General features: G+C 46.6%; 1 protein-coding gene across 3 annotated transcripts; it reads left to right on the top strand.

The window, feature by feature from the left end:
- The first annotated feature begins 11,132 nt into the window (after positions 1-11,132).
- Positions 11,133-13,385, top strand: LOC119318471 (F-box protein PP2-B11-like). Of its 3 annotated transcripts, none has more exons than XM_037593032.1 (2): positions 11,133-12,822; positions 12,965-13,385. In XM_037593032.1, exons 1-2 carry the CDS (start codon positions 12,553-12,555, stop codon positions 13,016-13,018), a joined length of 324 nt encoding a protein of 107 aa, XP_037448929.1. In that variant the 5' UTR covers positions 11,133-12,552; the 3' UTR covers positions 13,019-13,385. The 3 variants fall into 3 exon arrangements, with proteins under 3 accessions (XP_037448929.1, XP_037448928.1, XP_037448930.1); XM_037593031.1 differs by having other exon boundaries at positions 12,923-13,385; XM_037593033.1 differs by having other exon boundaries at positions 12,918-13,385.
- Positions 13,386-14,394: the final 1,009 nt, after the last annotated feature.

Raw genomic sequence — 14,394 nt, 5'->3', positions numbered from 1 at the left:
AATACCGGTATGACCCCGAAACTTTCCGGTGTCCGTTTAACAACTTCCCATATATAAAACTTTACCTTCGGACCATTCCGGAACTCCTCGTGACGTCCAGGATCTCATCCGGGACTCCGAACAACATTCGGTAATCACATACTTGTCTTCCTGATAACCCTAGCGTCACCGAACCTTAAGTGTGTAGACCCTACGGGTTCGGGAGACATGCAGACATGACCGAGACTCTCCGGTCAATAACCAACAGCGGGATCTGGATACCCATGTTGGCTCCCACATGCTCCTCGATGTTTTCATCGGATGAACCACGATGTCGAGGATTCGATCAAACCCCGTATGCAATTCCCTTTGTCAATCGGTACGTTACTTGCCCGAGACTCGATCGTCGGTATCCCAATACCTTGTTCAGTCTCGTTACCGGCAAGTCACTTTACTCGTACCGTAATGCATGATCCCGTGACCAAACACTTAGTCACCTTGAGCTCATTATGATGATGCATTACCGAGTGGGCCCAGAGATACCTCTCCGTCATACGGAGTGACAAATCCCAGTCTCGATCCGTGTCAACCCAACAGACACTTTCGGAGATACCCGTAGTGCACCTTTATAATCACCCAGTTACGTTGTGACGTTTGGTACACCCAAAGCACTCCTACGGTATCCGGGAGTTACACGATCTCATGGTCTAAGGAAGAGATACTTGACATTGGAAAAGCTCTAGCAAACGAACTAACCGACCTTTTTGCTATGCTTAGGATTGGGTCTTGTCCATCACATCATTCTCCTAATGATGTGATCCCGTTATCAACGACATCCAATGTCCATAGCCAGGAAACCATGACTATCTGTTGATCACAACGAGCTAGTCAACTAGAGGCTCACTAGGGACATATTGTGGTCTATGTATTCACACGTGTATTACGATTTCCGGATAATACAGTTATAGCATGAATAAAAGACTATTATCATGAACAAAGAAATATAATAATAATACTTTTATTATTGCCTCTAGGGCATATTTCCAACACTGTTAGCCTCATGGGCTAAGAGATATTACCAGAACAATAATAGGGACTGGGTGAAGTTAGTTGACCACAAATACAATACTGATAAACCCAATTTGCTCTGGTCAAAACAAGGTTTAGGCTCACCTTTCTGGAAGGGTTTTACTTGGGCTTTGGCTGCTGCAAGACCTTTTTATAGGTGGACTTTAGGCAACAACAAGCAAATTAGTTTTTGGCATGAAAATTGGGTCGGAGATATCTCCCTTATGACACAATTTTGGGACGTCTTTGAGATTTGTCAACAACAAAACTGTAAGGTCTCCAGGTTTGGGATGGGGAAACCCTGAAACTTTCCTTCAACCGATGTGTTGATGAAGATTTCCTTGCTAGATGGGATGCTCTAATCCAAGTGATTGCCAATAAGAAACCATATAGTGAGGAAGATCACCTTGTATGGACGCTTGAAGCGTCTGGGACATACAGTGTGAGCTCATTTTGTGAGATGATTAACTAGGGTGGGGGTTTCTACCCTTATATGGAATTTATTTTTTGGAAAATTCTGGTCCCACATAGGTACTTGGCGTTCTTATGGTTAGCCTATCATAATAAAATCCTCACCAGAGACAATTTGTGCAAGAGAAGACCTGTGAATGATGTGACTTGTCTTTTCTGTTGTGAGAATGAAACTGTTAATCATTTGTTCTTCGTTTCTGTGGTTGCAAATAACATTTGGAAAGATGTTGCTGATATATTTGGATTTCAAAAACCGGGTAGTATGGGGGAGCTCTTTGGCCTCTGGGATACCAATAATAAAAAAGTGTGATTGGCATTGCTTGTGTTGCTACTATTTGAAGCATTTGGACTATGCGTAATGATCTATGTTTTCAGGGCGTGCCGTGGACAAGCACCAGGGCAATTCTGGGGAGGGTGTGCTCTCTGCTACATCAATGGAAGATCCTATGTGGGGAGATCAGTCTGTGCTTCTACGACGTTGTCTCCTGCTCCTGGACCGTCGAAGAGGTGAAGTGCTGCGCATAGCTTGGACAAGGGACGAGGAGGCAAGCTAGAAGACAGGCTGGGAGGCTTCATACTGAAGGCGCACACTGGCTGATTCCTTTTCAGTAGTTCTGTGCCTTTAGTTCCCCTGCTGGCCTGTTTGAGCCATTGCTCGCTACGTCGAGATGTAAACCTTCTAAGCGATCCTGACTCTGCTACTCTAGGCTAGATCCGAGAACTATAAACTGTCGGCTTGGGCTGTGTGCCCCGTTTTAATAAAATGGGGTGGGGGGAAACCCCTTTTGATCAAAAAATTTTTGTAAGAAACATCGAATAATACTTTTCAGTATGTGTCGTGAACAATAGATTTCAGTTTGAACATGTCCCAATTACAACGATTTGATCTTGTAGTAACTATAGGTTATTTTTGGCTTGGCAACTAGCTCTAGTTTTTCGAGCACACATGCACAATATTTCTCGTTGAGAAGGCACCTGAACCAGGTATTGTGTGCAGCACCAGAGCCAGGATTTTTCTGTAACTTTGGTGAATGCTGCTCCATTCATGACAAATTATGTACTATAACTGTATTGATTATTCTTCCATGCATATTGTTTCGGTATAAAGTAAAGAAATGTACGACGACGGCTCTGAATCCAACAATGTTCAATAACATCATTGTTTAGTTCTAATCTCGATACACCACACAACAAGACCAATTTTGAAAACCCCTCCTTCAGTCTCCTTTAGGCTCACAGACACCTCACCGTCGCAGGATTCCCCATTGTAGAACTCGCCCAGCTCGACCTCCATCCAGTCATCGGTCCTTTTCCAAGAAACCATGACGTCATCTGTGAGACAATAGCTATGAGGCAGTCGGCTTTCCCAACTTGACTTCAAAATATGTTTGCGAGGTATGCCGTCATCCCCATCCTCCATGTAGGCTTGGAGGCAAACTTGCCGTTTTGAGCTAGTGCCTCCATAGCTAATGGATGCTTCTTGAAACGGGAAATCCATCATGGTGTACCCATCGGCTAGCTTGAACAGCATGTAACCAGCATACATGGAGTTTCGGCAAAGCATTCTGCTATGTATTTTGCCACGGATTTCCAATGACCAAACTCCCCGAAGTTGAGCTGCTTCACGGAAGCTGCCGCAAATTAATACGAGGGTATATATGGTTAGTGGTGACTAAAATAGGTTTTCCCCAAATACCCATTGAAACGACTTTGAACCTCGTGTTTCCTTGGATCTCATCATAACAGAGGTCGATCCATTCCCAGCATGATCGGGTCTCGCCCTTCGAAATATTGAGCGCCCTTGCCGAAAGCATGTAGCACTTGGCGCCAGTAGCCCTGTCCAGCCGCATGCTCTGCACCAAAGAAAGAAAGCCGGTAGATGGATCGATCCATCACCCAATTTTGGAATTTGAATCAAGCTAAGAAGGAAGCAGCTAGCCCTCTGCTACGTAAATGGGTTGAGGATGATACATATAGGATCTGTACGTACCACGAGCTTGCCTGGGAGGAGCGCCGGTTGGTCGGAGAGGCGTCGGAACAAGCCCTTCTTGTTCTCGGACGGCGGCGCGCGGCGGAGCACGCTTTTAGCGAGCTGTGGGAGGTAGCGGGGCAGGAAGCAGGACCAGACGGCGTCGGAGTCCGCCGCAGCGAGGAAGGCCCGGGAGACGGCGGCACAGCGTCCCGCGTCAGGCGGCGACGTGAGGGAGACGATCGACGCGAGGAGCTCCGCCGGCAGGCGCGAGATCTCGCTGCCGTCAGCATCCAGGAAGGGATGGATCCCTACCTGTCGCTCGCTCGCGGCGATCTGGTTACGTTGGACGCTGCTAGATCGGAGGATGCTGCGAATTGCTTCGTTGGGTTGGAGGCGATTCGATTGTAGGATTGAGCCAAACTGATCGCAGTGGCACAAGAAGATACGGCCCAGCCCATGATTACATGCAATTAGCTCCGACTTTTCGCCACGACCTGTTTTTTCTTCTTCGCGACAGCTGACAGCTCCATGGCAAATTTCTGCCTTAAGACAAGGCAGGTTTTTGGCACGATAGTTCAACACTTCAACTCCTAGCTCTAGTGCGAATCAACCTGTGGTTGAGTTGGTTAGGTGGACAGTGGTATCCCCAACCCACTAGGGTTCAAATCCTGGTGCTCGCATTATTCTTGGATTTATTTCAGGATTTCCGGCGATGCGCTTTCAGTGGGAGGAGACGTTCCCGTCGACGACGAGGCGCCTACGGTGACTTTGTAAATCTCAAGATGATATGCCGGCTCATAGGGTGAGTGTATGCACGTGTATATGAGCGCTTGTGTCTGTACTGATGCTCAAAAAAAAAACTCCTAGCTCTAGCTTGCTGCTAGGGATTGGATCAGATTTTTTTTTCAAGTGCAGGTGGACCAGATTGATTAGGAGACTAACAATTGTCTAGCTATGGCATGTTCTATTTCTTTGTTTTTTTTTATCTGGGGAGAACGCTTTCGTCAAGCTTTTATGAATTGAAAAATCAGCTCATCAGACCAAAGAGGTGAAGAGCTTACGTGATGCAAGAAAATGAGGCAATACAAAAGTAAGAGAAAGAGCAGACAATCAAACTTGGCTAAGCACTTTAAGGTTGATCAACGATCACTAGTAATGGTTAGAGTACCAGACTAGAGTGGCTCCAGCTGTAGGGGTTGGCAATGGTAAGGTATGGGTGAGTACAACCCCCTTCTGCCCAAACTCATACCCAAAAAAAATTATATGCCCATCCAGTTCAATACACATGGACACAAATTGACACCCATACTCATACCCATACCCACTGGGTATCCAAAGGTTACAATATATAACATTTGTATTTTTTTAAAAGTAGATAGATGAGTCTAAAATTCAAGTTATGTTGGGTAAGTAGTCTAGCAATGATGCACCCTCCTCTGGTGGGCGGCCTCTTGGATGCGGCAAAGGGAGTACAAGCAACATTTTATGGAATTCTGATACAACGGGAGGCGGTGATGGGAACTGGGCATCACTTGGTCGTGAGTTGGACCAAGTCTGGTAGTGATGAATCAATATTTCATTGTTTCGAGGAGTCATATAGGACGTAGGAGGATTGGTGTGCTATTGGCTGCGGGCCTATGAGATATGGCTGGTGTAGGGAATAAGGGATTTCAGATTGTGCGCCATACGAGTTTGATTTTGACCCAGATGTTATAGGAGTTATTTTCATTTATTAAGTTTTTCTAGGTATTCATTGGATTACCCATGGATGCAATTTCGCACCCATGACCTACCCATATACTTTGTGGGCATGAGTATCCATTACCCATGGGTATAAAATCTTTCAAAGAGTCTTATATCCAATATTTTCGGGTAGGACACCCACGGATACCCATACCCATGAGCAAAACTGCCATCCTTATCCAGCTGTGCGCGCACACGCTGCCAGGTCTTACTTATATTTGCAGCGCACACGAATCTTCCAAACGCCTCTAATTGGTTCTGGCTAGAGGGTTGCCGGGCTCTAGCAAACTCGTGGCACGCACATTTCTCGCACGACACAAGTATGAGGTCAGCGACAGCTTTTGTGGTTTTTGCGGAAGCTGCTGGTATCTAGCCTATATACTTGCACTAGTGTCATCCGACGAAACATCCGAATTCATCGTTTTTCTTAAAAAAATAACAAGAGACTACTCATGCAATTTCTCAAATACATAGAGGGCAAGGTGCAGTCCGAGAAGAGTTGGACGTACCGGGGTGACAATGGTGTCTGGGGCAGCGACTGTGTTCGGAGTGGCGACACGGCTGGGAGGAGGTTTGTGGCGGTCCTAACGATGCTGATGAGTTAGGCGGCGGCGAAGCTAGTGGAGGGTCAGGGCGGACGAGGGAGAAGAGAGGAAAGGTAATGGCTCGTCCGATAAGGTTGGGGCCGCACGGGGGGTGGGGGGAGGGGGGATGATGCATTTTGTGGTGGGTCTTGCGTGTCGATCTGACGTGGTGGACACGCCCGAAGTCCGGGCCTCCCCATATTTGAAGACGCCACTATTGTTATGCCTTAGATGATGTGACACCGAGAAAACAAGCACCTTCCCTCCCGGCCTCAGCGCTCAGCCGAAGATTTTTTCCTTCCGTTCACAGATGATGCAACCGCAAGGATTTGACAGAGGTACCCTCTAACTAATGATTACGTAAAAACAAGTCCATATACTTTGGTTTGCGAGAAACTTTCAATCTATTCATCTTTAATCATAGCAGTACAACGAACATAAAAAATAATACAAATTAAATCCAAATTATACACCACCTAGCGACGACTACAAACACTGAAGTCCATAAACTTAATGTTTAAAATGTGCAGTCTTAGAAAGTGTGACTACCCAATTACACACCTTTAACCCTGAACTTGTACAATTATATTATAAACTTAAACATATACGAAATAAAAAAATTATGTAGGTAATGGACAATAATAGTGGTAACCTGCTTTGAAATAGTAAAAAATAGAAATGGAACTAAAAATTATATCATCTAATAACAAATGATATATAAAAATTACGCTTATTCAAGCAATACTTCAAATTAAACCTACACAAGCTTGTTTGCCTCAATGCTTAGCTCTAACCTCAATGCTCCGGATAGTAAAGTCACTTTTCATAGTGCCCGGCTTTGTCCCCCTCAAGCACATCGACACTTCCTCGCCATGGTCAATACCAACAACTTCGTGATAAAACTCGGCTAACTCAACCTTCATCCAGTCGTCGGGTCTTTTCCGAGCAATTGCGACGTCCTCTCCGAGAACCGGAACTACTCGAGTCTCTTTCTCCCTTGTTGATTTAAGCAAGATATGCCCGTCGTCGGTGTAACCGGCAAGGCTAACTGGGTGCGTTGATTCTTGTCCTCGGATGGCGACTACCCCCTCGTCAAACTGAAGGAGTTGAACGTCCCGGTCCCACCCGTCGAGTTCATAGCCCGCTAGCTTGAACACAATGTAAGCGGCGTAGGTTGAGTTCGGGGAGAGCATGTTACCATGTATGTTGCCGCAGATTTCCATACTGCTGCGGGTATATGAGATGTTAGCCGCTCTTGAGAACCTGCATGCAGCAGTGAGTCAGACGCATGGTTCTACTGTCATTGAGATTTGGATGAAATTCACTAAATTTCATTAATTTCAGCGGTCATTGAAATATTTACCTTTCGCAAAAAATATTTCACCAATTTCAGTAGTACACATGAATTTACTTATTTTCAAAAATAATTTCAAAAAATTCAGATAGTTACTAATTGACTTCAAGTGAATATTTCAGCCTTTTGGCCGAATCACAAACCGAAATCACTGAAATTCACTGAATTTTAGTGATTTCGGTTGGTCAGACGAGTGGATTACCGTGTTATGGATGTGATTTATAAAAGCAAGTAATATATATCACTCATCAGGGAAAATCGTGCATTGCAAGCTAGCTAGGGGAGACTTGAATTGGCTATGAAAATAAACCTTTTTGCCTCTTGTGTTGTGATCAAAATCGAGATGGATCAAGCGCCATTCGTCCCATCTCCCAAACTGCGTAAACTGCAGCGTGCTAACCGAAAGCGCGAAGCACTTGGCGCCGGTGGCCTTGTCCAGCTGCATGCGCTGCAAGAGAAGACCCAATTAATTAATCAGACTGTCGATCAAGGAACAAAGGCCTGCAAAATCGCAATGAAGAGGAAGCCGTATGTAGCTTCGGTGTTGCGGTTCTTATCACGTACGATACGATGAACTTGCCCGAGAGAAGGGCCGGTTGGTGGGCGAGGCGTCGGAATAGCCCCTTCTTAGTCGACGGCAGCGTGCGGGGGAGCTCCTTCTTTGCGAATCGCGGGAGGTCGCGGGGCAGGAAGCGGGACCAGACGTCATCGGAGTCGGCGGCCATGCGGAAGGCCCGGGAGACTGCGGCGGCGCGGAACGCATCAGCCAGCGACGTGAGGGAGATCACCTGCACGAGGAGCTCCACCGGCAGACGCTCCATGCATGGTTTCCTGTCCCGTTTCTCGTCCGACTCAACTTGTTAGCTCCATGGTTTCTTGTCTGCTAGTTTAACTTCAAAGTAGTTTCCGTAGGTATCAAGCAATGTAATCCTTCGTCGGTGTAAATATGCGAAGCAGTTCCGTCGAATAGTTTTGGATTATACGGGAAAGATAATGTAGAACGGTATACTAGGCCCATGCCATTGAGCATCAACTGTCATTCCAGCTGTGCTTCGCACCAGTCAAGGGCCATGGAAGTGCATCGGTGGCAATTCCTCTGGGCCAAGTGAGTATGCAAAATTGACCTATACTTTTTTAAGGCATTTTCTCCTTAACGTCATTTCTTTTTTGAGAGAAAGGCCATCATGGCTAGCTTTATTAAAATTAAATAATGTTTACATCGTCCGCTAAGTAATCAGAAATAAAAACTGAAGGTGAGTCCAACCACAAGTTTGGTGGATCAACACTTCCATTTTGCGCTAGCACATGAGCCACCATATTTGATTCGCGGTTACAATGCTTAATAACGACCTTTCCGAAATTAACTATTAGTAAACGGTATTCTTCAAGAATTGGGGCTGCCACCATCGAGTGCCCAGAGTTTTGTTGGAGAGCCTCCACTAAAATCAGACTATCCGTTTGCACCAACAAGGAGTTGCTCCCAACTGTATTAGCCAATTTTAAGCCTTCAACTAGAGCTGCAGCTTTGGCCGATAACACATCCGCGACATGTTCAAGTTTTGATGTAGATGCCGCAACAAAAAAGCCCCCGCTGTCCCAGATAATGGCGACGCACGCCCCCGAGTTATTATCCTCTGAAAACGCAGGGTCGACATTCAGGGCCAACTGATTCAGTAGTGTTTTTTTTTCTGTGTTTAAGACGCGGGATCGTCGTTGGTTTACATGCAGCCCGTATGAAGTTCAAAGACAGAGATTGAATCGCCTGGCTCGTCCGCGTTGGAGTTTGCACTGGTTCCTGCCGAGTTATGCTTCTCTTTTGCCACCACAGATACCATGATGCCACCGCAATCAATTTAGGCAAGGCCACCTGGTCCATATATTTAGTGTTGTGTTCTGGATCGCACAGGAATATCTCAATGATCTCAGCGCCCGATCGACCTGGTATTGCCACTTTGGCTATTATTTCATGCAGTCCGAGCCCCCTCCAAATCTCATGTGCTCTATCGCATTTAAATAAGAGATGTGCTATATCTTTTGCAAATCGTGAGCAAATTGGGCACTGAGCGGACTGTGATACGTGCCTATTAGCTAGCACGCAACGGCAGGGAATTGTGTCATGCAGACATCTTCACAGGAAAATTTTCATCATTCTGGTGCTTTCAAATTCCATAGCTTTTTCCATACTGGACGAGGTGAGGAATCTCGAATACCAACTGGGTTCGCACTATTGGATTCGTAGCATTCCAACCTCTTAGCTAGTAAACTGGATTTACGTAGCATGCACGGCTGCGTGGTTTCTTGGTACAGCAGCTTCCCCCCATCCTCCTAATTTCATTTACGTAGCATGCACGGTTCCGAGCGGCTAGCAAGTCGCGCGCGCCTCCATGCCCTCCAAGCTCCAGCTGCCTTCTATATATACATCTCTCTATTGGAGTTCACAATTCCACATCACATTACACCATGGACGCGCCAGCCCCTGCGGGATCGAGCGCCTGCCGGAGGACCTCCTGGTGCATGTGATCTCGCTCACCTCGCCGGCGGACGCCTTCCGCGCCACCGCTGTGTCCAGGGCCTTCCACGCCGCCGCCAACTCAGACACCGTCTGGTCCCGCCTCCTGCCGCACGACCTCCCGCAGTTCGCCAGGAGAGAGCTACCCCGCAAGCCGCTGTCGACCAAGAAGGAGATGTTCCGGCGCCTCTCCGCTGAACCAGCCCTCCTCCCGGCCAAGTACGTGGTACGTGCGTGCGTTACTCCTTGACTCCATCCGGTCTTCCTTAGTTTTTCGATAAAAAAATTAAAAAAAAAGTTGCGCAAAAAAAAAAACGCGTTTTTTCCCTTTCGCGGAAGTCACGGTTTTTCCCGCGAGAGGCACGGTTGTGCTTTAGCGAAAGTCACGGCCGTGCCTTTCGAAAACGAAAAAAAACGTGTTTTCTGTTTTTTGTTCTTTCGCGAGAGTCACGGTTTTGCTTCCGCGAGAGGCATAGTTGTGCTTTCGCGAGAGTCACGGCCGTGCCTCTCGGAAAGGAAAAAACAAAACGCGTTTTCTGTTTTTTTTCTTTCGCGAGAGTCACGGTTTTGCTTTCGCGAGAGGCACGGTTGTGCTTTCGCGAGAGTCACGGTCGTGCCTCTCAGAAAGGGAAAACGTGTTTTCTATTTATTTTCTTTCGCGAGAGTCACGGTTTTGCTTCCATGAGAGTCACAGTTGTGCTTTCGCGATAGTCAGGCCGTGCCTCTCGGAAACGGAAAAAAAACCTTCCACAAGAGTCACGGTTTTGCTTTCACGAGAGGCACGGATGTGATGTCGCGAGGGGCACGGGCGTACCTTTTTCGGAAAGGGAAAAACCCGTGCTCCTGGTACGGTTTTTTCATTCGATTTTTTTTATAAAAAAAAAGTTTGTCAAAACCTATCAACATAGGATCTAGTTTTGAAGATCTCGACGCGGGGAATCCAATGATGAAAATGGTTCGAGATTTGGACGCACGGTTTAAAAGATAAAACATTTTGAATAAACAGATCTACGAAAAAAAGGAAAACTCTTAGGTTGCGACAAGTGGCGCGCTGCATGTGCGCCACTTGTCGCGACCTGAAAAAGTGAAGTGTGCTTTGCAACGATCCTTAATTAATGATTTTGAAGAAAAGACATGTAAATGTGGGCCGGCCTGAATTTATAAGTACATGTAATTGTGGGCCGGACCGAATATATTGGTGTAGTAGCTGATCTCCTTGTAAGAAAAAGCTGCTGATTTGCCCAGTAGTAAAAAGGGAAACGTTTACGTGCGGTGCGCCGGCTGAGTTTTCCGTCGGTCGCACCGCCCGCTTCGCGTCTGTAGGTAGGCCCAATCAAACGTCCACCGCATATTACCTTATCTATTCAGGACGACGCCATCCACTCATTCCCCTCTATACCACAAGCTCTGCTCTTCTCTTCTTCCTCTTCTGTAGATGTTCACGCCTCCTCCGCCAGTGACTGGTTATGGCTGCCCCCGTCCCCTCACACCCCACCAGTGATAAGTGCTGCCCCCACCCCCGCCCCCTCACATCTCACCAGCGACAAGTGCTGCAAACCAACACCCACTGGTGTTGTCGATACTGGCGACAAGTGATGAAGACGAGCGGTGGCCGGCGTTGGGGCGTTGTAACCACGGCGAAAAGTTATGGAGATCTGGCCTTTTGTTTTTGAAAGCAGACCCAATTTTGCTGCTAACGCCTTCGTTTTTTGCTGAAACATTCATTTTTTTTCTTGCTACGATGTGTTTTGCTTTTTGCTGGAACCAACTTCAAGACGGCATGGGGAAAAAGCTTCTACCCTGGGAAGAAAAAGCTTCAATCGGGTGTGAAAAAGCTTCATCCGGCTGCAGCAAAAGCTTCAAGTGCCATGAGGAAAAAGCTTCCACCGTAGGAAAAAAGCTTCATTGGTGAAAAAAGCTTCAACCGGTGATTTAATTTGCTGGAACCAATTGATGTTTTTGTTGGAACCAATTTTCTTCATGAGGTGCGGCGGCGAGACATTTTTTATTTTTGCTGTATTTGTGCTTTTTCCTGGAACCATCAAATGATTTTGCTACAAGGAGCTTTGATTTTTGCTGGAACCGCCTGAAGCGGAGGAATACATTTAATTTTTGCTGGAACCTCTTTCAATTTTTGCTACAACTGGCAATCACAAAAGCTACAATCGGGGATCAATTTTGCTACAATGGCGACAGGGTGGTGGCACGGACGAGCTATGTTTGCTGGAACCAGCACAATTTTTTGTTACTACCGGCGGTCAAATTTGTTGCCACCAGCAAACTCAAAGGAAAGCCCTTTTTTCGTGAGCTCGTCGCCAGGGTGTTGCGACCAGCGACCGGCGCTACTGGAGCTATGGCCGTCGTAGCGGAGCTACCATCGCCGGTGAGGGAGCTGCAACCGCGGCCGTAAGTTGTTGCATGTGTCGATCCGGCGAGAAAGACATGAGACGACGACGGCGAGGTCGGCGGCGACGGCGGCCATGGCGGTGAGACGTTGCCGGCATCGGGTGGGTGCACATCCCCGTGCAGCCACGACTCCCATGTGTGCCCGGTGGCTGGATTTGAGACGCAGGGGAGGAAGACGCTATGCTTGTCATGGCATCTAAGATGCGGGGTTAGAAGACGACCTACTGTCACGGGATCGGACGATTGGAATTAGGAAAATCGGACGGTTGCGGGTTGACCGGCCCAAATTTGAGCGGTGCGCCGGCGACCCGCCTAGTAAAAATGTCATGGCTGTACTGCCCACTAGTACAGCCGATCTGCTCCTCGTGCGCCTTGTGCACGCGGTTCCTTCGCCTGTAAGGCTCCAACCCCCTGAAATAACACGCCGTTCCATCCAACAGGAAGCAATTTGCAGATCCATCCCATCATGGAAGCAGACGGCAACGAGATCTCGCGCCTGCCGGAGGAGCTCCTCGCGTCGATCATCTCCCGCACGTCGCCGCCGGACGCCGGACGCTGTGCCGCCGTCTCCCGCTCCTTCCTCGCCGCGGCGGATTCCGACGCCGTCTGGTCCTGCTTCCTGCCCCGCGACCTCCCACGGTTCGCTGAAGGTGTGCTCCCCCACGCGCCGCCGTCCAAGAAGGGCTTGTTCCGATGCCTCTCCGACCAACCGGCGCTCCTCCCAGGCAAGCTCGTGGTACGTACGTAGTACAGATCCCATGTATATCACCCCAAGTCCCCAACCCAACCAGTACTGCTTATGAAAATCGGCTAATCCATCGATCCGCCCAGGTAAGACCATATGCCTCATACGAGCTGTGATGCAATTCCTCTCACAGATGACGTTATGCTCCCTCGAAAAAGGGTTGACGGCTGGATGGAGGTCGAGCTAGGCGAGTTCTACAACGGTGAAAGCTGCGACAGCGATGTGTCTGTGTGCCTAAAGGAAACCGAAGGAGGAGTTTGGAAGACTGGTCTTATTGTGTGGGGTATTGAGATTAGAACTAAGCAATGATGTTGATGAGCTTGTTGGGTTAAGAACGTCGTCTACATTCCTTTCTAAAAAACAATCTGTTTAAGTTGTTGCAAGTGAAACCTTAACTATCCATCTAAATTTTTGAAACAGTTCGTTGGTGAAAGTACATGTCTGTTGCTATTCGTAACTCTGTCTTCTTTATCTATTTTCATCTCGACCAATACATTGACTAGTATGTAAAGTCAAGGCTTTTATTTATGTCTTTTAGATGATGGGAAATTTTATTGATCTTGTATTAAAGAAGGTACAACATGTATCAGGAGATTTTCCTAGCATCCGCGGGAACAAAACCAACAAAAGCAAAGTAAGGAAAGAACATCTACGATCGTTCTTCATTTGGTTCATTTAATCGATTCTCAGCGAAATACCAACACCTGCAAACTAATCTATTTGAAGTACTGTATGTATCAAAAATTCTCCAAGATTGTATAAAAAATGAGCTGAATTGCCTCGATTCGTACTCCACACGGTTTAGTGATTGCATAAAAGAAATTGGAACGCTAGGGTCAGATCCTTTGATGGTTAAACTCCTAGAAGATAACGAAGCGGAATGTCTACCGAGAGACAAGGCAACAGAGTGCAAAAATGGATGCCAAAATTCACTACAGCAGCACATGTTCATGAAACAAGGCAAATGCCATCAAAACAAGTTATCCACTCCACAACCACTTAAACTGAATTCTAGAAAACAATGACTACAGTACTTCCTTATTTGGAAACAAGGTAATAATAGTTGTGTGCTCTATGATTCACAACTGCAAACCTCTTTACTCAGTAATTTTTTAATCTTGACACGCCTTTATTTATAGTTATGTTACTCAATTGCTTCATTCCACTTTCTTTTATTTCACCTTTTTTGCAGCCAAAGAATATTCCTACTTGATGATAGATGGGTCGATCAAAAATTCTAACTGTCTCAATGATGACCAACTGTTGGATGAACGCACCTTTTGCTTTTCAAATGATAATTATTACTTAGCATGTCATGTTGCTTAGTAATAAACTTAACCGTATTTAGTGTTTTCATTTTCCTCAATTACCAAGTGTAGCATCTACCCTTTTATCTAATACTCCCTCCGTCCCATAATGTAATTATTACATTATGGGACGGAGGGAGTACATTCCATTATACTCAAATATGTTCTTGACACCCCAGATGTGTTGCCTGTTTACTGCCAACAGGAGAGTGACATATTTGTGATGACTTTTATTTCTCATTTACTTTCAGCCACT

This window comes from Triticum dicoccoides, chromosome 6A, assembly GCF_002162155.2.
Source record: "Triticum dicoccoides isolate Atlit2015 ecotype Zavitan chromosome 6A, WEW_v2.0, whole genome shotgun sequence".
Taxonomy (NCBI): domain Eukaryota; kingdom Viridiplantae; phylum Streptophyta; class Magnoliopsida; order Poales; family Poaceae; genus Triticum; species Triticum dicoccoides.
This window is presented reverse-complemented; position numbering and strand designations above follow the sequence as displayed.

Excerpts from the sequence above, each read along its gene's own strand:
- LOC119318471 (XM_037593031.1), top strand. The coding sequence starts at position 12,553 with ATGGAAGCAGACGGCAACGAGATCTCGCGCCTGCCGGAGGAGCTCCTC. Across the intron at positions 12,823-12,922 it reads TCCTCCCAGGCAAGCTCGTG|ACCATATGCCTCATACGAGC; the intron begins GTACGTACGTAG and ends CGCCCAGGTAAG.